Source organism: Notechis scutatus, chromosome 1, assembly GCF_049901735.1.
Source record: "Notechis scutatus isolate UNSWTSFEM ecotype Mainland chromosome 1, rNotScu1.2, whole genome shotgun sequence".
Lineage (NCBI taxonomy): Eukaryota > Metazoa > Chordata > Lepidosauria > Squamata > Elapidae > Notechis > Notechis scutatus.
The window spans coordinates 162,642,547-162,667,083 of NC_142009.1; the positions used below are offsets into that span (position 1 = coordinate 162,642,547).

Below are 24,537 nucleotides of genomic sequence, written 5' to 3' on the forward strand. Positions count from 1 at the left end.
TAACAGCACATGTTCTTCAGGGAGGCTCCTTTCATGTCCCCTGTTAGTACATTATTATGTGGTGTGAGCTAAAGACCATTTGGGTTTACAGTCCTGTAGCAGGCACTCCTGCTGGCCCCCATATCCCCACTGATGGGCTGGCACAGGGACCTCGTGGGCGGTCTCGGCCTGACCTGCTTCTCCTTCTCTCCCTCTGCCGGAAGCCCAGACCATTCCCTTTGCCTTTGGGGAGAAGCCCGGCCGTCCATGCCTTGTCTGGTCCCCCTTGGAGCAGCCTTCCTTCTGCGCCAGAGCTGCTGGCTGGGCTGCCGTCTCGTTGCCTTGAAAGTTCTGGGTTGTGGGGAAAAATACCCCAAAGCTTTGTTTGAAGAAGCGAAATTGGATGGACTTCTCATCCATGCTCTAGTCGTCGTCCTCTTCCACCCTGGCCTTCTTCTTCTTCTTCTTCTTCTTCTCTCCCCTGGGGGGCTGGGGGCTCCTCTGCCACCACCACCACCGGAGCCTGACGGTGCTTCTTCTTCTTGAGCAAAGGCGCTTCTTCGTCTGCCAGGCCATTGTTGGTCGGCTCTGGCTCCACCTCTTGGGACTTCCTTTTCTTCCTCTTGGCCTTCACCTCGTTCTCCTGTTCGGGAGACTCCAGGAGCGAGGAGTTCTGCGTCTCCGCTGCTTCTGCAGCTGCTGCCAAAGCCTTCAGGCGCTTCTTCTCTTGCTTCAGCTTCTTCTCTTGCTTCTTCTCCAGCTTTCTTTTGATTGCAGCTGCTACTTCCAAAGCCTCCTCCACAGCCTCCTTCATGACCTCCAGGTTCTTGCGAGGGACCTCCCCAATTTCATAGAAGGCCAGGCACTCCTCCACCTGTTCCCGCAGCTTGTCTCCAAAGACAGAGGTTGGCACTTCTGAGAAGCAGTCGATGTGAGAGGCAATGGTGCACTTGTTGGCCAGGTAGCGAGAGATGCGCCCCTTGTTCTTGGCCGCTGCTTGCCCAATGAAGGTGGAGTGAAATATCAGGCCGTACTTGGGGGTGTTTCCCCGGGTCTTCAGGGCCCTGAAGAGGGCCTTCTCTGCCCCCAGGATCTGAACTGTCGAGACTGGGTACTTGGCCAGATTGGTCAAGCTGCCTGCATGGGAGATGAGAAGAGCCCTCACCACTTCTCCAATTAAGGCCGAGAGGCTGGGAGCCACCTGGTTCATTTTGGAGCGGAGATACTCCTGCAAACCTTTGCGATACTCAGAGAGGGAGATGACTCGGTTGGAGAAGCTCTCGATGTTGATGAGGTCAATGGGTGAGATATTCATTCCCATGGAGGAGCGGGAGGCATCCAGAATGGCTTGAGCCTTGGCACTGTCCATGACAACTTCCTCCAAGGCCTCCAGGCTCTCCTCGCTCAGTTCCTTGCAATTCCCGATTAGTTTGGCCAAGCAGCAGTAGGTGTAGTTGTCGTTCACAATCTTGATCAGCTCTGGGAAGTGATAGCCGTACCACTCTCTGACCCGCATGGAGAAGGTGTTGATGTCCTTGTCCAGCTGGTCCAGGAGACTGATGGACTGGATGATCATGTTGTCCACCCGGTTGACGTTGAACTTCACCTTGGCGCGGGAGTAGCAGTGTCCGAGCCCCAGCTGGGCCTTGGAGGCGGCCTGAGCGGTCAGGCCCTTGATCAGGCTGTGGAAGTGCAGGCGGATCCCTCATAAGAGCTCAGCCACCATGCCGCCTGTCTGGCACGGGTAGCCCAGCTCCTCCTGGATTGCGGTGCCGATCTTGGGGTCACCCACGCCCAGCAGGACCTTCTTCTTCTTCTTGGCCGGCAGGCTCGTCTTCAGCAGCAGCCCCAGGTCCTCGTGCAGCAGCCCCTTCAAGACAGCGTTCATGTTCTCTAGCGCAGCCTGGGCGGAGCGAAAGGGCAAGAAGGCCTCGAGGCACACCAGGGCCAGGAAGCAGCCCAGGCTCAGCGCGTTCTCCTCCACCTGCGGCTGCAGCAGCTGCACCTCCTCCGTCGGCTGCACCGCCAGCAGCACGTAGCCCGCCGTGTGCTCGAACAGCATGTGCAGCTGCACCTGCGGAACACCGGAGGGAGGGAGTCAGGCGTTGGAGGGGAAGGGAAGGATTGGGAGAGACCTCGCTAGGCCCAGCCACGCCGCCCGCCCACCCTACGACCCTCATCCCCTGTTAGTTACATTTATGTATATTAGTTACATAAATATGTTATATAAGTTTTTCAGATTAGTAATATACATTGCCCTTTTCTAAAACTGTAAATTATAAATTGTACAGAGTCAAGGAATTTTTTACGTCTAGTAATTGGTAAAATTAAAATGAAAGCTTTTATGATCCACACGTATAATCAATGTGCATTTGAAGTGACCACTAAAAATATTTTCAAGGCCACTAAAATGAATGAACTTGACATGTATTTCATTTGGGATGTGCAATGCACCCTAAGGACTTAGTCACACATGACACACATTTATGGTGAAGGTTAATTATCATGATTATCTCTAAACTTTCCTCATGTGTGAACACATCCTAAGGATACAGATTATTCCCCTGTAAAACTAATGACATATACATTAATTTTAAATGATTTAAAATATACCTGTAACATCACATGAAAGTTGCATTTTGAATGATGGTGATGATGACAAAAACAACACAGTATCTGCATAGCTTATTTAACAATGATATGCCCAGCTGACCATTTTCTTATTCAAAAGTTAGAGGAGGGAACTAGAGGGTCTCCTATAGTGGAGTTAATTTCTACTAATAATGATTGAAAGAGTGGAAGTTGTAGGAACTTTGCAGGAGAATGATCATGTCATACTAGAATACAGAATAACAGTGTTAGAAGGGACCTTGGACAAATGGCTATCCAGTCTTTTTTTGTCATTTACATTTTTATTGAGTTATAAAGTATTATAAAACACAAAATATAAAGTAAATAGAAAAGCAGTGGGGCAGAAGGAAAAGAAGAAGTGAGGAAAAACAAGAAAGAAAAAGGAGCATTGACTTCCAACCGTTACAGTAAAATAAGGCATTAACATCAAATCACAGCCTTTTGTTTTTTCATAATAATATGATAAGTCATTTTTATAAAGATCTATCAATCTAATCAGTAAAACCCAAAGTCAGAGTTGCATTCTTTTCCACATCAAGCACGAAGTTCAGAAGCACTCTCCATGTGGAAACAAAAGTGCTTATATTCTTTAATCAGAGTGGTCAGTTTTGCCATTTCAGACATCTCCGTTTTGCCATTTCAGCCATAGCAGGAATCAAAGTGTCCTTCCATTTTTGTGCATACAATATTCAAAATAAAAAATGAAATAGTGTGGACATAGTACACTGAGACTTCAGCTAGGCATTCAACAAAGTAGACTGCAAACTACTTCTTGGTAAGCTAGAAAAAAGTGGGATAGATAGCATCACCACCAGATGGATTAGCAACTGGCTGACAAACCATACTCAACAAGTAGTCTTTAATGGGTCTAAGTTTACATGGAGGGAAGTAAGCAGTAGGGTACCCCGAGGTTCTGTCTTAGGCCCAGTACTCTTCAATATCTTCATAACCAACTTAGGTGAGGGAATAGAAGAAGAACTTCTCTCTCTCACCAGTTTGCCTTTTCCTTCTCTGCCAGTTGTTTTGCCCTCAGTCGGCTCTCTTCTCTGCCCTACAGATGATTTTCCTCCCTGCTCCACAGCTGGGCCCTACTTGCTCATTGGCTCACCTCGTTGTTCTCTACCGGTTCGTTTTGCCTCTCCACTCACCTCGCTTCAAAGGGCCTTTTAATTCTCTGAAATGTAACTATGCTTCCTCCATTGCCGCCATCTTGGAACTCTGGGCCAAAGCCACGCTGGCCTGATCTTTCCTCTTCACACTGGGTCGACCGAGCTGAAGCCATGCTGGCCTGATCTTTCCTCTTTGCACTGGATAGACCGGGCCAAAACCACGCTGGCTTGATCTTTCCTCTTAAGCTGGGTAGACTGGGCCAGAGGTAATAGTCAGCAGGTTCTGACCAGTTCTGGACAACCCGTAGCAGAAATTTTGAGCAGTTTGGAGAACCGGTAGCAGAAATTTTGAGTAGTTTGGAGAACTGGCAAATACCACTTCTGACTGACCCTGCCATCTATTCTCTGCCTCCCGAGTCCCAGCTGATCGGCTGAGTCTTCTTTTGTTGCCCTGCACAGGAGAACAGAGCTGGAAAGCAGGTTAGTGGGGTGGGGAGGGAATGGAGATTTTGCAGTATCCTTCCCCTGCCACGCCCACCAAGCCACGCTCACAGAACCAGTAGTAAAAAATTTGAATCCCACCACTGGACTGGGCCGATTTTTCTTCTTCACATTGGGTAGATCAGGATGGCCCTGCGGGCTGGATCTGGCCCCGGGCCTTGAGTTTGACACTCCTGGTCTAATTGCATCCAATATTTTTTTAATCTTTTCCTGGGATTTTTTCTTCTCTAAGCGATTATACTGTTTAAAATAGCCCCTCATAAACGCTTTACTAGCATCCCATATTGTCATTAAACTTGTCCCTTTCCCCAAATTATTCTCAAAGTATTCCTGCAGTTTCTTTTTACAGTCTTTTCCTTTTTGTAAAATAGATTAATTTAATTTCCATCTAAAACTCGAGCTCTTTCATTTCATTGGCTATTTTGATAGCTGCAGCACAATGCTGGCTCATACTTAAGTGGTTGTCCAGTAGGGCTCCTAGTTCCCTCTCACAGCTACTGCAATTGAGGTAGGTACCACCTGTTCCATACCTGTACATTTGTTTTTTCTTGCCTAAGTGTAAGTCCTTATTTTTCCCACAACTAAATTGAATTTTGTTGGATAGGGCGCAGTGTTCAAGTCTGTCAAGATCCTTCTGGATCTTGAGCTTATCTTCTAAAGTGTTGGCTTTTCCCCCAGCTTCGTATCGTCTGCAGATCTGATGTATTCCCCTCTATCCCCTCATCAAAATTGTTTATGAAGATGTTGAAGAATAGTAGCTTAAATCAGAACCTTGGGGTTTCTAACTGCATGTGTCACACACACACACACACACACAGAGAGAGACATACATACACACACACACCCGCCATGTAGGTAGCAATAGCAATAGCACTTAAGACTTATATACCACTTCACAGTGCTTCAGCCCTCTTTAAGTACAGAGTCAGCACATTGCCCACAACAAACACCAAATAAGAGACATAGGAAGCATAGCCAGCATCAGACATAAAGATCTCAAGTGCCTATATACAAATGCACAAAATCTGGGGAACAAGCAGGGTGAATTTGAACTACTAATACATGAAGGTAGATATGATATAGTTGGAATAACATAAACCTGGTGAACTCAATGTCAGCGTTCCAATCAAACTCCATCCCAATTCACCACTCAGAGACAAACTCTATCCAAGTAAGAATTTATTAGAGAAGTCATATTGGCACATCTGAGGAAAACCCTAATCTGAATTCTCACGTTTTCCCCCTGCTATACTAAACTCACACCCAGTCCCCTTACTTTTTTATTTTTTTATTTTTTTAAAAAAACAAGTTTTATTGATTTTCAAAACACACAAGTCATCATTATCCATTACATGTTTAAACCTTTTTCCATTATAAATTTAACAAGTCAGATAAACTATAATTCTGTTTTAAACCATTTCCATATAAACATACCAAAAACCTCTTATCCAATTTCCCTTTATTTCTCTTTACTCTTATTCAATTTTATTATTATTATTTCATCTACTTCTTTCTGACTTAGTTACCATTGTTCTCATTCTATATTTCTACAAGGTTTTATCAATTTCCCCCCTCCAAAAAAACAACATAATCGCACAACACACAAAACATAAAAAAGATCTTTTTGGAAAGTAACTTGGACCCAGGTATCTCTCTTTTCATGGACTTCAATTATATTCAGGCTCATCTTACATATCATTACTTATTTTATTTACCATTCTAAGTCTTCTATATTAACTTCTCCACATATTTCACTCTTCTTAATTCTATCTTAATTAATCATCTTAATTTGAGTCATTATATTTATATCTTTTGTCCATTCTCTATTATACCTTTGTCTCATTCCTTTTAAAAAGAAAAGAAATTTCTCCTGAAATCACTAATCAGAGTATGATGCCTTTCTATCTCCCCACTAAATTAATCAAATTAATCTTTAAAATACCCAATCCGATTTTGCTTGGTACATTCTAACTGAATAATACATCTAAAACAATTAAATACATAGTTAAGCAATAGATTTAAATATTAAAAACAAAATACTATAATGAAAGTTTTATAATAACATCAATACCATAATCTTAATAAACTCTTTAATTAAAGTTTAATATTCTAAATCTCCCCTCATATTATATTTTCAAACCAATCATTATTAACATTCCAACATTTTAATCTCTTATCAACTCTCAAGCCATTTAAATTTTCTATTTCTGATACAATACTACAATATCATCTTATGTACCTTGCAAAATCTCTTTGAAGAAATTATACTTATCCTTTATCGCTAAAAAAATTTTCTTTTTCTCATTTAATTTCAAAACTTTGTAGCTTTTCTCCACCTTTTCCCTTTCTTTCTTCCCCCAACAAACCTTTCTAGCCCCCTTCTTCTAGCCTCTGCCTTACTGGCTTCCCTTCTCTGTCGCATTCCTCTTCCCTTTTGTTTACCATCCTTATATTGATTTTGCACCTTGTTTTTCCCTTTCTTAAATGTTTTTTTAAATCTTAAGTCCTTTATTTCTCTTCTTTTTCCTCTTCCTTCCCTCTTGGTCGAGTTCTGAGATTTATTAAAGATGGCTTCCTCTCTTTGTTCTTCTGCTGTCTTCATCTGTTGCAATGTTTGTTGATAATTAATAAGCGCCATTTCTAAAAAAAGGAAGGCTTCTTTCACACCAGCTTTACCATTTTGTTTTGCTTGCTCATAATCTTTTCTCAGTTCCTCGATAGAAGAAGCCATTATAAATCTTTTCTTTTCTTTTCTCTTACAACAGCCAGAATATTCCAAAGGAAAAATAAGACAAACCCAAAGTTCTCAGTCAGTCCAAACCAAGACAGAGTTCCCACTCTCCTCCTGGGGTAGTATCAATTAGAGAAAAGAAAGTCCAAATCTGTTTCTTAAAGTCTTATTGCAATATATTTTAGTCTTTCAATCCTTAAGGCATCTCCTCCAACAAGGTCTTAGCATACAATTTTTTTTTTAAGTCCTCTCTTTCCCACTCACCGCTTAGAGCCAGTTTTCACCTAAAAAAATAAGTTTCTTAATGTTCACTTTTTATTCCGTAAAAAAGAGGGTAAGCTATCCTTTCAGCACCATTAAACTGCCGCTTTTTTTCCTCTTCTCGAAGGTATCATTCAGAAAGTCATACTTTTCAGGAATTTTGTTAAATATGTCTTAGAGTCCTAGGAACCAAGAAAAACTTTCTCCTCTCAAGCACTTTCTCCACTTCCTCCTGCGCATTCTTACCCGGCTGCCAGCTTCTTTGTGGCGGCCATTACGGTTCCGCCGCTGCACCGTCCTGGGAAAAGGGGTTTTGCCGGCCGGGAAGGGGGTCTACAACACCCCCAAACCCTTCTCCGGATCCCCCTACCTTCAGCTGCCCCTGCAGGTGCCTAGCTCCGCACCCGTCTGGGTCGGAGCCCCAAAAACGGCTAGCGCGGCAGGGATCGCGCAGCTCCGCAAATCCCTGCCGCTCGCGAAGCCGACAAACCGGAAACTGCCCAGTCCCCTTACTGATGACCCTCAAGTCACCCTCTCCAATCCACCTCCATTCTGAACTCCCGTCAAGTCCAGTCAGTCCCCTCCAAACTCCAGCAACTCAACCTTGAACTCTGGTGAAAGAATGTCGCTGCGACTATCCTCCCTTCTCACTTAACTCTCATTCCCACAGTTACCCATCCTCCCTTGTGGCAGCCCCAAATCTGATTCAAGATGGATCCGGGGCTGACAGGATGCTTTCCCTCAAGTGATGATAACATGCTGACATGAAATAAGTGGCGGGTTAGAATCCACAGCAACTAACCACCTCTCCCCTCCCCAAGGGGCCTCTTTGGCTTATCAGGGAATTTTTCATGAAACTGCTTTACTAATCTATCTGCTTTTACATCTCAGCTTTTACCCAAGTGGCTTCAGACAAAGAGTACCCCTTCCACTGAATTAAATATTGTAATCGGTCTCTATGCAACCTAGAATCAAGAATCTTATTTATTTCAAAATGCTCTTCCCCTTGGAACAGTATTGGCTTAGGTGCTGGTCGATCGCTGGGTCTTACTTGGGAAGTAACAGCTGATTTCAGTAAACTACTATGGAAACCCGGATGCACTTTTCCCAACAAGCAAGGGAGACTCAGCTGCACAATTACCAGGTTTATAACTTTCACTATAGAGAAAGGACCTAAGAACTTGGGACCCAGTTTCTTAGTAGGCAGTCTCAGCCTAATACGTTTAGTAGACAGGTAGACTCTGTCACCCACTTTGAAAGGGACTTGTGGCGGCTGATGCTTATCTGCTTTACCTTTGTACTTCTCAGCTGCTTGGGTAAGAGCATGCTTGGTATCCTCCCACCCTTTTTAGCGAGTCCATCCATTTGGCGAAGGATATCGAGTGGGAGGCTCCCTAGACAGTTCAGGAGTAGGCACAAAGTCCATTCCGCTAGTAACATGGAACTGGGTTAAACCAGTACTACTATGGACTGCTTTGTTATAAGCCATCTCAGCAAATGGCAGCAGCTCGGCCCAATTGTCCTGTTGGTAGTCCACGTAATACCTCAGGTATTGTTCCACCATTGAGTTTTTCTGTTTGGCGGCCCCAGTCGTACTTGGATGAAAAGCCGAACTCAACCCTTGCGAGGATCCTACGGACCGCAGGAACTCCCTACAGAATTTAGCGGTAAACAGCACTCCTCAATCCAAGATTATTTGTCGAGGCACTCCGTGAAGTCTGTAAATCTGTTTGATGAACACTTTTGCTAACTTCTCGGCTGACAGTAATCCAGGACAAGCGATGAAATGTGCTTGCTTAGAAAATAGGTCAACTATTGTCCAAATAACTGTATTCCCCCCACTTTCTGGAAGTTCTACAATAAAGTCCATCGCTATTTCCTCCCAGGAACAACTGGGATCAGCTACCATTTGGAGTAGACCCGGTGGCTTTCCTGGTCGCATTTTCATATAGAGATACTCATGCAATACTTCATTTATCAGTTGCATAAATACTGTGGGGACTCCCTGATGTCCAAAAGGCATTATTTTGAACTGAAAACTACCAAGCAAGCAATTTGAATGCATCACCCTCTCTTATTCGGACCTGGTAGTATGCTTCCCACAGGTCTAGCTTGGTAAATATTTTGCCTTTTGTCCAATGGTTTAGTAGGTCCTTCATATGAGGGAAGGGGTAGGTGTTTTGACCACGTTTTCTGCGAAAATCAATGCAAAGTCTCATCCCCCACCCCCATCTTTCTTTTCTTTAAATAGCATGGGGATGGCGACCTGTGAATTAGCTGGCTGGATGAACAATCTGGCTAAATTGGAGTCGACGTATTTTCTTAGTTCCTCCATCTCTCTTGGGGACATTGAGTACATTTTTGGTTTGGGTAGTTTCGCCCCAGGGATGAATTCTATGGTGCAGTCAGTGGGAAGGTGAGAAGGAAGTATGTTGCATTCCTCCTCACTGAAAACCTCTGCCAGATCTTGATATTCTTTGGATATGTGTGGGCAACCTGGTGGTGTCTCTTTCATGGAAGCCACTCTCTCTCACAATCTTCAATTAGGATGGCCCCTGGGTCCCAAAGGCTGTTTGTTCTCGGATTGGAGAAGGGGAGGCTTGGGTCCTATGCCAATTCTTATTTTGCGGTAGCCATCGTCCCAGGTGGCATCCTTCTTCATGGCAGCCCCAAATCTGATTCAGGATGGATTGGGGGCTGACACCCACTTTGCAACCATTTCTTACAGCTGAGGGATTCCTATTAAAGTCATCTTACACGCCGGCAAATAGGGTAATTTATGTGATCAAAATGGATCTATGCATGCAAAGAGTATCTTTTTCCCCCCAGTTGTTGAGAAGATGTATTATAGATGGAGGAGGTCAACTTTTCATGATGTTTGGAAACAGAGTAGAAGGTAGAGGTGAAGATGAATAAGATTTCTCTTCTAAATTTTCTGATCTATGCTTAAGACCTTGATGATCACAGCAAGTGACAGCATCTAGCAAATCTTGAAAAAAAATAAGCAACATCAGAACTCGAGTTCTCAGTGCTCTTGGTTGTTTGCCTGCAGGCATGTCAAGCTCATGATGTTGCTTAGTTGGGTAGTGAAATGTAAAGAAATGTCTGCAAGCAAAGAGCACCAAGATCTTATATTAACCCTGAGTTACAGACATTCCTTTCTATTGGGAGGTCAGAACTGGTTAGTAGTTGGCTGGGAGACCATCAGAAGATTAGGTTGGAAAATTAAAAAATAAGCAAACCACTTCCTTATTTGAAAAAAAATAATCTTTTTTTTTAATCTCCTAGGTTGCCAGACAGTTACAGCCTTCAGTTATATGGATTGGAGATACAGAAAAAACATTCTACAGAAGGGTACCTAAAACTGAAAAAGAGGTAAATCCATTTTTATATATGATACAAGCAAACAGGCTTTAATTGGTAATTACATTAATTGGTAATTTTTCATTCATTTACTTATTTATTTGTTTATGGTTTTGGAACACACAACATCAATTAGTCATCAATCTATTGCATGTTAATTATATAATAATAAAGGCAAATTGAATTGTGTTTATTGTTACAAATATATATCCTTGTTGAAGAAATGTAAGTAATTTTTGATTAACACAGAATTTTTCACTAAGCACAATAGAAACAAGACCAGATCCGTTTTAACAGCAAATAAGAAGTAAAAGCAAATTTAAATTTGTCACATGTTTAAAGAGAATTATAACTACTGAAAAGGCTGGCATTATTAATTTTATAACAATGTGCTGTGATCAGATTTTAAAATTAATCATTGAATCATAATGAGTTTTAAAAGTTTTTAAACTAGATGATTCATGTTTGTATAAATATCTGAACTCCCTATTATGCAACTATGTTTTTATTATTTCTTAATTCTCTTAATCTATTTTTAATTCATGTTTGTGATAAAGTGCCAACCAGTAATCTATTAGTTAAAAAGCAGTCTTGATCCAAAGTGTTACCATTTGCTCTATATTTAATAAATTATTTTAAAAATAGTTCCAAGAATCATACTTTGAAAAATGACAAGAAATATTTAAATTGACTCTGATACTATTGCTGCCCTCTGCTGGCTAAAATGTTTGCCACACTGATAAAAAGTTCCTTGTTAAGTTTCTTCACAGTCTGTGTTTTTGTAGTAGTATATATTGATGCTTTGATATATTTTGTAAATCTTATATCCAAAACTGCAAAAGAAACTTAAACTTAGATTATGGCAGATGCTACACTTAAATGCTACACTTATATTTTTTATTATTTATCTGCAGATTCATAGAATTCATAGGTATCTGAAGGTTTTGTTTAAAGTTCTTCTGCAGTTTTACATACCAAGGTTATAAAAGAAGAATACAGAAGAGATTACCATTAATACTTTTGGGTCCAACAGATATTAATAAATGACAATTTTCAACATATATATGCAGTTGAATATATGTATATAAAATTTAAATGCAAATACAATTTATGTATACAGATATCGTAGAAGTTAAATCTATAAGTTAAGCTCTTCCTTGGTTGTGATGTGATTTGCTTCTTTCCACAACTGTGCATCTGTCTGTAAAAAAAAAAAATCCATCATTTTCTGAAGTGGTTGAAGAGGTTGATCCTCAAAACATTTATAATATGAACCTGGCAATCAATCCTATAATACACACATCCATGTGTGTGTATTATTAATTATATTGCTTAGCTTGATTTAAACAAATGACATTGATTCAAAAGTTAATTTGAGTGAAATCTACCACTGCATATTTCCTTTGTTACTGTGAAATCAAGTAAGTTTGTTTTGAAATGGATAGCTGCAAATAAAAATCCTACACATCTTGCTTGATCAAATTAAAGACTGCATATATTTGTGTTTGTTCTGGAAGATGGATCCTAAACGTTTGAAAAAACAACTTCCCAAAATTTTGAAAACTCTAAAAATTGAAGATCGAATTTTAATCATTGGAACCACTAACCGGCCATTTGATGCAGACATCAAACCCTTCTGCAAAGTTTATAAGAAAATAATTTTGGTGCCGCGGCCAGATTATGCTTCAAGATTTGGCAAGTATATGAAAACAGAACTAGTTTATGCAAAGATATCTCAAAATTTTATAAAGTACTTATGCATTAAGTTTGCTACTTGAAAATTAATTGCTGAATCTCAGAAACACACATATATACATATACATAAAACATACATGTACATATACATAAAACAAACAAAATATTAAAAAGTTACAATATTTACCAAGCATATCTAAATTATATTGAAGTAGCCAAAATTTCTATCCCCAAGGCATGTCATAACTTTTGAGCACCCCTAATGTTTGGAAACTGAAAGTTGAAAAACTTGACACACCCTAATATATATACATACGCTTACACATACACACACACACACACACACACAGAGAGAGAGAGAGAGAGAAAGAAAAAGAAAGAAAGAAAGAAAAGAAAAAAGAAAGAAAGAAAGAAAGAAAGAAAGAAAGAAAGAAAGAAAGAAAGAAAGAAAGAAAGAAAGAAAGAAAGAAAAAGAAACTGGTATGGCTCTTATTACAAAATTAGAGGTCTTCTAGTCCAACCCCCTGCTCAAGCAAGTGCCAAAATGGGAGCATGTGTTTGTGTGAATGGCAGAAACCGGACGAGCAGCTCCCCAGCGCACATGCACGCGCCAGGAAGCTAATGTTCTAGTTTCTAGCATGTGCATGCATACCAGCCACCTAATCTTCTGGTTTCTGGAAGCCATGCGCACGCGAAGACCAGCTGGCTGGTGCGCATACGCATGCCAGAAACCAGAAGATCAGCTTCTCAGCAAGCGATGTGCGTCAGGGAGCTGCTCTTCCAGTTTTTGGCGCTCCCGCGCGCACAAACACCAACTGGCCGGTGCAAGTGCCAGAACATGCAAGAGCAACAGGCGACAGCTGGCATGCCATAGGTTCGCCATCACGGCCCTATAGTATGTACCCTATAGTAGAGTACACCATTCCAAACAAATGTTGTCCAATCTTTTCTTTAAAAATCTCCTGTGTTAGGGCACTCACAACTTATGCAGGCAAGTTTTTCCACTGATTAATTGTAACTATCAGGAAATTTCTTCATTTTCTTCACCATATGTTTGTTTTAATAGTTTTGAATTTACACTGCAAATAGTTTCACCTTAAAACTAAACCAAAAATGCTAAATTATAATAAAAAGCATTTTATTTGCTACTTATTAGAGAAATGAATGTTTTTAGTTTAACAAATGCTTTTCCAGAAATTAAAGAGTGCTACACATTTTCCGGTAGCCTTAGTTCATTAAAGACTGTAATTTAATTTCCCATAAAAAGTGTTTACTCAAAATGTGATATAATAACTCATATGCTATTGTTCTGAATTTTCACTTGCCATTTAGTTCTCAGTCTAAATTTAGAAATTGTAAGATGTAGAATTCAATGAGAGAGCCAAGCTGCGTGTGATGTTGACAACTACATTTGTTAATAACTATTCTGTCTTATATGAAGTGTGTTTGTGCATGTGTGTGCACATGTGTGTTTCAGTGAGTGTGTTTCAGTGATTACTTTAGGACCAGAGATTTCTAGCTTGTTTTAAAACTGAGAGCTACTGAGAAAGAGAAGAAATAAAATGTTATTCTCTAATAGTGCATTGTAAATAGCGCTATAATAATATACAATCAATGAGAAATCACAGTCTATAAAGCATAAGTGTTCTTTTAATTGTGAAAGCTTAGGAGAGAAAATTGATGATGACTTTGATATGAATCAGGCTTGATATGAATATCCACTTTTAGGGAGCAGGTTTTCATGTTAGGAATATGGTAGATGCACTATGCTTGCAGAGAACAGTTTGGAGGAATAAGCCATTAGCACATTTCAGCTTTCTTAGAAGGGATTAAAAGATCAGCAAATGTCCAATATATCATATCAGATAAAACCACAGTGAATAGGGTAGAATTCCAGGCATTGTGTAGGAAAGGTACAAGAAAAACCAGACTAATAGGTTTCTATCCATGTTGGAATGTTTAATTTAGATATAAACCCATCTCCACTTCCATCACTCATCCCAGGTCTGCCTCTTATCTCAGTGAGGCAGATCTGGGATTATGTAAACAAAAATATTGCATTGTAGCGCCTACAAATGTAAACTCTAATCAAGAGGTAATAAGGATAGCTGGATACTTTTGCCTAGGATGTAATCTACATTATATACATTATATAATATAATCTACATTATATACAGCTTATCCCATTGCCCCACTTCTTGAAGGTAGGCATGTGCAATGACCTTTTCCAAGAACCAGGAAGACAATATCCACTCCTCTTTCTACTATGCATCAGAACACTGTTTTGTGCTGTCCAGTTTACCTGCTCCTGTAAAAAACAAATATCCTTCATCCAATTAGCTATTGTGTGCTGTGTAGGAATGCCCCTCTCCTTCATTCATTGGTTGTTTTTCCCCTCACTGATTGTTTGCTTTTTAACAAGTCCAAAAATGGAACAGTAGACCTACCTTTTTAATGTTCATTGATGAAACAGTGAAAACGTGGACTATTTTTGCCAGATGTAATTGACAGAAATTCTGCCACTTTCTCCTTCTAGCTGAAGTGACAGGAAAACTGTGTTTTTTGCTTGTAAAGAAGCAGGGTAATCTACCAGTCAGGGTCTCTGGCTCATGCAGTTAACACACCACAACATTGCTCCTTAACTTTACCTTAATAGATATTGGTTTGATCCAGCATAGAACTGTACAACTAGAGGCTCCAGGAAACCCACTTTTAAAACCCACTTATAAAAGTGGACTACATTAAGCTTTTCCTGCAAAGTAGTCCCAGTAATTCATGCCAATTCATATACTATCGTATATAATCTGACCGGCCCCCACCCGAGTGCAATCCATAGATCTTGTTCAGAGGTTGCAGTCAAATTGCAAGTTGTTTTACGTTAGAAAGGGAACACTGTTGAATATATACGGAGTAATCATGTTAATTTTAACAATGTAACTTAAATATGAAATTAAATGTTTTGCAGTGACATTGCCCTCTTCTTGGAGAGAGAGCCTTGGAATGCTATGCAAAGATAAATAAAAATTCTTTGGGTTCAATAAAAAAATATCTCCTTCATGAAGAAAATGTATCTTGGAAAAGGAAGTGTCTTAGTCATATTAATTTTCACATCACATATATTTTAGTTGCAGAAACTATTTTAAAAGTGATTCCATATGATCCCAAATGAGAATGGCTACAGTCAGAGCAGGCCTAAATGATGAGATTTTGGAAGTTGTGGAAGCTTCATCACTTGAGACTTTCAAGAAGAGATTGGCTGTCATTTGTCAGAAATGGTGTACAGTCTTCTGCTTGGGCGGGGGCGGTTGGACTAGATGACCTACAAGGTCCCTTCCAATTCTGTTAATCTGTTGAAGAGATGAATTAGTGGGATTGTTTTACAGGGAAAGGAGCTTAACATATCCTCTTTTTTAGGTGGGTTTTAAAAGTGGCTTGATTCTGTATGAACTGCAGTTGACTTAACAAATCACACTGATCTTCCTGAAAAATATGCAGATATCAAAAATTTTAATAGCTTTAAAATGAGAAGACCGCTGTAAAATCAAATAGTTAAAAGTAATTAATCTGTTTTGCTTATCACCTACTACGATTATTTCTAACTGTTGATTTCCTTGCTTTTGTAACCATTTTAACAGTTTTATGGAAACACTTCATTCAGCAAAATGGAGGGCTTCTCACCAAACAACTAAATATCAGTTGCCTGGCACAGGTCTCTGATGGTTATGCTCAGGGAACCATTCTCCGAGCAGTTCAAGCAGTCCTAACTGAAAGACGTCTAATGCAGCTGAATAAGAAGCCACTGACTGCTGTTGAATTCCTGATTTGCCTAGCAAGACAGGATCCAGTGTACAAAGAAGAGGAAGAAACATTTAAGGTTAAGAAATTTGCCTTTTTTTGTCTATGGAGGAGTAAGTAGTGTTCAGAATGTTGCTGCTTTTGCTCAACACATTCAGAAGTGTGTTTCCTAATGAATTGTATTTATACAATCTGAAAAGAAACCAGAGTATGTGGGAGCCAGCAAAGATCTGAAAGACCTGAATTTTCCTAAGAGTAGAATAGCACTTTTAATATCCTCTCCTCAGCACTCCTACAGGGCAGGTATAATAAAATCCAGTAGCTGACCAAATGTGTACATGTGGCAATGAGGAAGCTGAAGATAACTCACATGTCCTAGTTTGCTGCAGGTTCCACAAGATCATCAGATTAACATACATTTTTCCTCTATTAGAGAGATTTCTGGGGAGATCAGGTAATTTCTACGTGAACCATCATCTTCAGGATTCAAATCCAGCCACCACTCGTGGAATAGCAAAATGCTGTGCTGCTGCAATGATAATAAGAGAAAAAATACCTAAAGATTCTTATTCTTACTAGTACTTTGCTTAGTTATTTTCCAATAATTTTAGAGAATGTGTTTATTTTAATGTTTAACTTTTGTGCTGATCTGTGATCGTAATAAAGATTGGTCCTGATTCTAATGAATTGGAATCAGTTTCATCTGGTTCCTACACCATAGGCTATTAAACAGTCAGGAAGTCAGAATACAAAATAGAATTAGAAAGGAAGTTGGAGGTCTTCCACTTCAGCCCACACCCAACCAGTAGATCCTATATTCTAAACAAATGCCTATGCAATCTCTTCTTAAAACCTCCAGTAATGGGGTACCTACGGCTGAAGCAAGCCATTTCACTAACTGATAGTTCTAACTGACAGAATACCTCCCCTTATTCTAAGGCAGGGATGTCAAACACCATTTCATTGAGGGCCGCATCAGGGTTGTGTTTCACCTCGGGGGGCCGGGGGGGCGTGGCCATGGTGGGTGTGGCCAGCTCAATGTCACTCATGTTGTGGGTGCCTCTGGTTGCTTGAGTGGTCTGCCAGCGAAAACGAAGCTCGGGAGGGCCGGTCCTTCACTGTTCCAGGGTGGCCCCACGGGTCAGATCTAAGCACCCTGCGGGCCCAATCCAACCTGCAGGCCTTGAGTTTGACACCCCTTGGAGTTTGACACCAAGATCTCTCCTTGATAAGTTTCCATCTGGTGCTTCTTGTCCTGCCCTCAGTTGCTTTGGAGAACAGGTTGACCCCAGGGGTGGGATTCAAATTTCTTAACAACCAGTTCTGTGAGCATGCCTTAATTTAGGGGTGTGGCTTGGGTGCCACCCTATGGCTGGGTGGGCGTGGTTGTTGGTCACATGACTGGGTGGGTGTGGCCAACTCTAAGTCATTTGCATGGGTGTTGCCTCTATGGGCCAGGAGGAAAGAAATATCCAACCTCTGTGTGTGTGTGTGTGTGTAAGGGAGGGAGAGGGGAAGGAGGTTAGTTTTTTAAAAAGCCGAGAGGAGGGAAAAAGATAAAAGTTGTGCCAAAGAAATCCCAGGGCGGGGGAAAGGAAAGAAAAGGAATCCCTGCTCTGAAAAGGGAGTACCCTCCCAAGAAAACAAAGGAGTCAAAACCTTATTTACTCATACTTTTTAAAAAAATAATTCAACAGACATTAAAAAGCAATTTGTTTCACTTTCCCAGGTTCAAGTCTCTTTGCTTAACATATGTGGTATGTTAACATATTTATACCCGTCTATGTTTTTAAGCACTAGGAATCCTCTATTTAACTAGATTTAAGAAAAGCAGTTACATTAAGTTAGTGGCAATTTTCTATATCTCACAGGCAATGAATTAGTGTGGAACTACTTTATAACCATCAGACATAAACTTTTGGTCTTTTTTTATTCCATCTGTCTTCTGACACATCCTCATTCTTAGATTCCAAAGTAGTTTTCCTTTTCAGAAATTCTCCTATGAGTCTCACCTTCAAATACTTTGTGGACTTCATCTATTCAGACATAGATGAGCCTTTAATAGTACAATAACTACCCAACCATTTTAGGCTATCTAAGGGCTATCTTTAGGCTGCAGGGTGTGACCCAGGGCATGACACAAAAATAACCAAGTCACAAAAAGAAAGTCCCATTAATGCCTCTAACTTGGTCCCAGTGCCAAATTATCCTCTGCAGGATATCAAACTCTTAAAGAAAACAGTTTACGGAGGGAATAAATGCAGTCCGCACCCAAAGTAAATTTAATTTGAAATAAAAAATCCAACACAAACCACACTGAAGGAATTACTACAACAGGCAAGGATAATTAATTGCAGACTTCTACCAGATAATGCAGCAACCACAGTTGGGAGGAAGCCAAAACACAGATAAGCTCTGACAAGAATGCACACTTTGCTTCCAGCACCTTTGCCATGCACAGTTTGTCCTTTTAACCAGTCCTCCGAGCTGCAGCCCATGAAGGGGATCAGGGTCCCTTCCTCCCCTGTAGACCATGCCACTCACGTTTCTCCCTTATCCGCTCCTCCCTGTGTGCCCTAGGATGATGGGCCTGGGTCTTCCTCTCAATGCCCATCCAGTCTGTGCCCTTCCCCAGTTTCCTCCACAACCACTGGAGCCACACTCCCACTCCCTGTCAGCTGTTCCATCTCTCCCTCGGAGTCAGACTCCAAGAGGGGCATGACAGAGATATTGGAGTTGGTGCACTTTTCCTGCTTCTGTTGCAGCTGTCTTGAGCAAGACGAGTTTGGCGGCAATCAAACAAAATGTCTTCCAGCTCTTCGAGATTGAGTTTTAAGAGCACCCCATGGAAGTAGCCAAGAGCAAGGCCGTGGCGTGTCCCTCCACAAGGAGTGTGAAGGGAGGCACACACCGTGCCTCTGAGGAAAAGAGGAGGTAAAGCCCTGGCTGTCACCCGGGAGGGGACCACGGAGGGACACGTCACATGCCCCTGTCGCCCTTGCAGCCGCTACTTTTGCTCTCAGCTTCTTCCATGGGGCACTCTTAAACTCAATCTTGAAAAGCTTGCAAGTCCCCATCCCATTGGGAAACGGGCTCCGGCCAGCAGCAGAGAAGCAGCCAGGTTGAATCCTGTTTCTGCCGCCAGAGCCCATTTCCCGATGGGAGGAGGACTTGCAGGCTTTTTGTTGTGCCAGAAAAGACACTCTCGCTCTCTCAGCTGGGGCAGCAGGGGAGAGAAGCAGCCGCTGACCCAGCCTGAGCAGACACAAGCCTCTTGTGTTCCTAATTTCTTAACTTTCTTGTTTATCTGCTCATAATTTCTCAATAGTGTTTTCAGGCTCATTGTCATGTCATTCATCCCTGTGTTAAGGAGAAAAAAGGGGTGATATTCTGTGGGCTTGATTATTTTAGTAAGTTGTCAGAACTTCTTGTGTGTGTTTTTTGCTGCCTTTTCCAATTTCAAAGAGAAATCTCCAATCTTGGAAATGAGGTTGATCACAAAGATAGCAACAGGATCAGATATAACAGCTTCAGTATTACAGCCAGGTACTAATGGTAATGAGCCACTTCAAGCAAATGATTGTTCCCATCCTTTAATAACATTCTTGGGGGAATTCAGAGAACGATAAGGTATCTCGAATTAAGGAGAAATGTACTAAACAGTGAGAACAATTAACCAGTGGAACAGCTTGCCTTCAGAAGTCGTGAGTGCTTCATCACTGGAGGATTTTCAGAAGAGACTGGACAGCCACTTGTCTGAAATGGTATAGGGCAGGGGCGTCAAACTCAATTTCATTGAGGCCCGCATCAGGGTTGTGTTTGACCTCGGAGGGCCGGGAGGGGGGCAGGAGGGGCGTGCTCATGGGGGGGGTATGGCCAGGGTGGGTGTTTAACATGGGCTCAAGATGCATTTTTCCCATTGCATTCAAAACAGCTATTCCAGACAAAGGGAGATTTACTTTCTGGCACAAATAGTCTCAATTCCATAATGCAGACAGCAAAGACATGTAGAGTCCCCAGCTGCTACGGAGATTGACTCTTCTGTATAGGAGCAGAGCATAAATGAATTGACAATTTCTCCAGATGTCTCTAAAAACTGTCTGTCCAATAGTCCATCAATCTTTGTAACTCCCTCTGACACACCTTAGAGGAGGACTTAATATTAGTAATAATTTACAAAATTGATATACCACCCAATTCCCAATGACCCTGGGTGGCTCACAACAATCAAAAAAATTTTCAATTAAAACAATCAGAGGTAAAAGATTAAGATAAAAGATGACGAACTCGGTGATACGAAGGGGCTCACTTTCTCTCATCAAAGACCTGGGTGAAGAGCCAGATGTTTTTGGCTCTTCTGAACATCAGCCATCCAGATCTTGGAGAGTACCTAGTTCTTGTTGCTAAACAGAAGATGAAGAAGGTTCTGCCTTCTGTAGCGCTCTGCCAGTCAAAATTTGAGCTGGGGACCTCATGCGCTCCCCTGTGCCCCATTTTTTGGCCTGGATGGCCTGCAGCACCCTGCCAGCCAAAATGGGGCGCAAGGAACCTTACACCCCCACCCCAGCACCCTGTTTTGGCTGGCAGAGGCATCACCGGCTGGTCCTTAGTTATTTCCAGGCCAGCCCAGATCTAAGCACCCTGTGGGCTGAATCCGGCCCGTGGGCCTTGAGCTTGACACCACTGGTATGTGGTCTCCTGCTTGAGCATGGGATTGGAAGATTAAGATTAGAAGATTTCCAATATCCCTTCCAGCTCTATTCTGATTGATTGGCCTAATATTCTAGAAATGAGCTGCTCTCAGAGTAATGTTATGCATGTATTTTCAGGCTTTGTAAAAATATTTCTATCTAATTTTCTAGGTTTGGTATGCCAAGACTCCCCTAGGAAAAGCACGAATCAAGTCACTGATGGAGAAGGAAGATACTGGAAAGGGGAAAGGAAAAGACAAAGGAAAAGGAAAGGATAAAAAGAAGGAAGGCAAAAAGGCAAAAAAATAACAACAGTCTTAATAGTTCTAATAGTTATATAGTTAGTAGTAGTTATAATATTCTAATTTAAAGGAGAACCTTTTCTTGGATTGCAAGTTTTCTACTTGATTCCAGTAAACACATCATATGAAAAAGTACTCTGAAAAACATAGGACAAAACTTCTGTGTGACATTTAGTTCCTTCAAACCACTGCATTTTTCTTTTATTATTTAACCTATATTAAAGTTACTTAGATTTAGGTAGGATTTATCAGTTTTTAAAATACAGTAATTGAATATCTGTCTACAAATGTTAAGTCACACGTTTTACAGTATTTGTGCTTATGAGCTTTGCCCAGTGAGAATGTGATATACCTATTCAAATTAATCAAATTAATAGCTCAGAAGTGGTTTATTTCTTCTTTTCCTGCTTGGACATGAGAACTATGCTCCACTGGTAATCTGCATGTATCCTCTGTTCAGGTAGTTCAGAAGGAATGAGATAGGTCTTTCCTTAGCCTTACAGGGAGCTGCAGGCTTGTGCATACCTAGAAGACGACCATATGTTTATAACTCACAAAACTTGTAAAACATATTAAATTAGTGTTTCCAATAAATTTTTTAGAATTCAAAAGTTGTATTTTGCAGAGTTTATTTTAAAATAGTTAGCTGCTGAGTGCCATTGGCCTTTGGGTGATTTTTTGTGTGAATATATTTTCAGGTATATATGTCCTACTCAGGACTGGTGCATAACAATAGGGACTCTCCTGGACTCTCCATTCCTGCTTAGAAGAGCTAGTGACAGCTATGGCCATGAAAGCCTTGCACAGGTTCAGTTTGTGCACCAGTTGCACGCATTTCTGGACCCGCCTCACAATCACTAATGGTATGGTCATCTTCAAGTTGGATTATTACAATGTGGTCCAAATGAGACGGCCCTTAAAGATCACCCAGAAGTTACAGCTGATCCCAAGGATGTGAAGGGCAAGCAGTGATGAACATGCCCTGCTTTGTGAACTACATTGGTTGCCATTTGGGTTTGAACTCATTTCAAGATGCTCATTATAAAGTCCTATATTGCGTAGGGCCTACTATCTGAGGGACCACCTGTCTATTTGCTCTAACACATCTCACTTGCTTCAGATCCTATCAATTAAATCCAGTCCTCAACCCCTGGACCAGGGCAAGCATCTTCCATTCAAGTGCTCTCTGCTTGCACTAGTGGAACTTCGAGCACAAGTGCCCTCCACATGCAAAGCTCCATTTCTGTGAGTGGAGTGTGTGAGCGCTTGCCCTCACACCAGTGGATCTGTGCACATGTGCACCTGCCATTCACACATGCCGTTCTGTGCTGGACCAGGCTACCAAGGTGGAAAGGTTGGGCACTGCTGAATTAAATGATGCTCTCTAATGGGATGCAGTTTACAAATGCCAGTTGTGTTAACAGGGCCCACGGGTCGCGGACCGGTCGGGAACAAGTCTTCGGGCCGCTGCTGGCGCCTTTTGAAAAAGGCTTCTGGTAGCTTTTCTGGGTAAGGGGGGCATCACAGTGCTCCTCGGTGGTTCGGAGCCATTCCCGAGCCGGCCGCCATCTTGATGAAAGTGCTTGTGAGGTCTATACCATGCCGTACATTGTTTTCAAATTTGTGAAGGGTTATTTGGAATTGGACAGCTTAAAAAATTGATAAACAAATAAATATTACACTTGGCCTTAGACAAAAAGCAATAAATGATTTCATATATTAGTGGTAATAGTATTAAAACTGCTTGAATTATGCTATTAGTTAGGAAAGAGGTTAATATGGTAGCAACACAAGAATATATTGATCCTTATGGACATTTATTATTAATCTAGGATATTAGACTTTGATTTAATTCTTGTTAATTTTATTAGCCTATAAAATGATTCTGATTTATTTCATAGATGTTTGGCAAAATTGTATAATTAATGTATAATTTAATTATAGGAAATGACGTCGATCTATTGATGTATCAGAGTAAGGATAAGAAGACCTCTCCTAAAAATATAGTTATAATCAAAATTACAAGGTGTTCTAGGCTTATACACAAAAGTTTAATTTCATATTAGGATTTATTTCTTAAGCTCACAGAATGTGTTCTATACTAGATTATCTTAATTTCCTTTTTATTAATTAGGATACGTTTTTGATTCTTCAGTTCATCCTATTGTTCTATCTGATTAATGCTCCTCTCACCTGAACCCGTAAAAAGTTTAAACCTTGCCCAAGGTAAGTGGTATTTTAACACTTGTTACAAAAGAAGGGATTTTTGAGTTAAAGAAGAATTTTTAGTTAAAGAAAGATACAGAAGATCCTACAGAGCTGGCCTATCATGCAGTTGTATTAGTCAAGTTACAGATGGGAATTTTTATGATGACCAGGTAGCTTTTTCATTGAATAGACTAAAGCATTGGAAGTCTGATGAAAAAGCTTGTATGTTGTTTAATCATTAATCATTATTAATTGTTGTTGTTAGTTGCAAAGTCGTGTCTGACCCATCACAACCCCATGGACAACGTTCCCCCAGGCCTTCTAGTCCTCTACCATTCCCCAGAGTCCATTTAAGCTCACTCCGACTGCTTCAGTGACTCCATCCAGCCACCTCCTTCTCTGTAGTCCCCTTCTTCTTTTGCCCTCAACTGTACCCAGCATTTGGCTCTTCTCCTTCCTTCTTATTCCTTCCTTCCTTCTTATTAGGTGGCCAAAGTATTTGAGTTTCATCTTCAGGATCTGGCCTTCTAAAGAGCAGTCAGGGTTGATCTTCTCTAGGACTGACCGGTTTGATCGCCTTGCAGTCCAAGGAACTCGCAGCAGGGGTGGTATTCTACCAGTTCTTCCCGGTTCTGCCAAGCCGGTAACTGCAATGAGTAGCGGAGACCGAATCAGTTTTCTCTGCCACTCTGCTGTTGGGCCCACCCACCTGCCCAGGCTCCTGTACTCACCTTTATCCTCTGTTTTGAAGCGCAGCTATTTTGTGCAGCACAGCAGAGTGCTGCATGGCAGCTGCTGAAGCGACAGAGTGCAGGCTTGAAGGTGAGTTGGAAGGCTTCTGCGCCTGCGCAAAGTGTGTTTGGCGTGCGCATGCACGCAAAGTGTGTGCACGCACACAAAGCGCACCCACCAAGCCACGCCCATCAAACTGTTGGTAAAACTTTCTGAATCATACCACTGACTTGCAGGAGTCTTCTCCAGCACCATAGTTCAAAGGCCTCGATTCTTTGGTGCTCAGCCTTCCTTATGGTCCAACTTTCACAGCCATACATTGCAACTGGGAAAACCGTAGCTTTGACTATGCGCACTTTTGTTGGCAGGGTGATTCTCTGCTTTTTAGTATGCTGTATTATTAATTACTAATTATTAATCATTAGCAATTAACTTTTTAAAAATCATCATATAGTTATATAAGGGGAAATAATATAAAGCCAATTCTTGAATCATATAGATATTCAATTTTTATTATAGGATAATATTGACGTTATTTG

The 24,537-nt window shown here is 41.2% G+C and overlaps 2 protein-coding genes across 4 annotated transcripts in view; one reads left to right on the forward strand and one right to left on the reverse strand.

The window, feature by feature from the left end:
* The window catches only part of DRC11 (dynein regulatory complex subunit 11), a 121,709-nt gene extending 100,040 nt beyond the window's left edge, over positions 1 to 21,669 (forward strand). For 2 of the 3 annotated variants that reach the window (XM_087949341.1, XM_087949340.1), the window contains exons 16-19: positions 10,501 to 10,587; positions 12,093 to 12,270; positions 15,906 to 16,144; positions 20,928 to 21,669. In XM_087949341.1, coding sequence (XP_087805467.1) covers positions 10,501 to 10,587; positions 12,093 to 12,270; positions 15,906 to 16,144; positions 20,928 to 21,065 — 642 coding nt within the window. In that variant the 3' untranslated portion in view covers positions 21,066 to 21,669. Of the gene's footprint in view, positions 1 to 10,500; positions 10,588 to 12,092; positions 12,271 to 15,905; positions 16,145 to 20,927 lie in introns of those variants that run through there. The other variant, XM_087949342.1, reaches the window with a different exon arrangement.
* LOC113419529 (nucleolar protein 56) lies at positions 403 to 2,061 on the reverse strand. The gene is given in 2 exon segments (XM_026678968.2): positions 403 to 450; positions 452 to 2,061. Coding segments are annotated over 2 exon segments (1,638 nt in total). The 5' UTR covers positions 2,042 to 2,061.
* Positions 21,670 to 24,537: the final 2,868 nt, after the last annotated feature.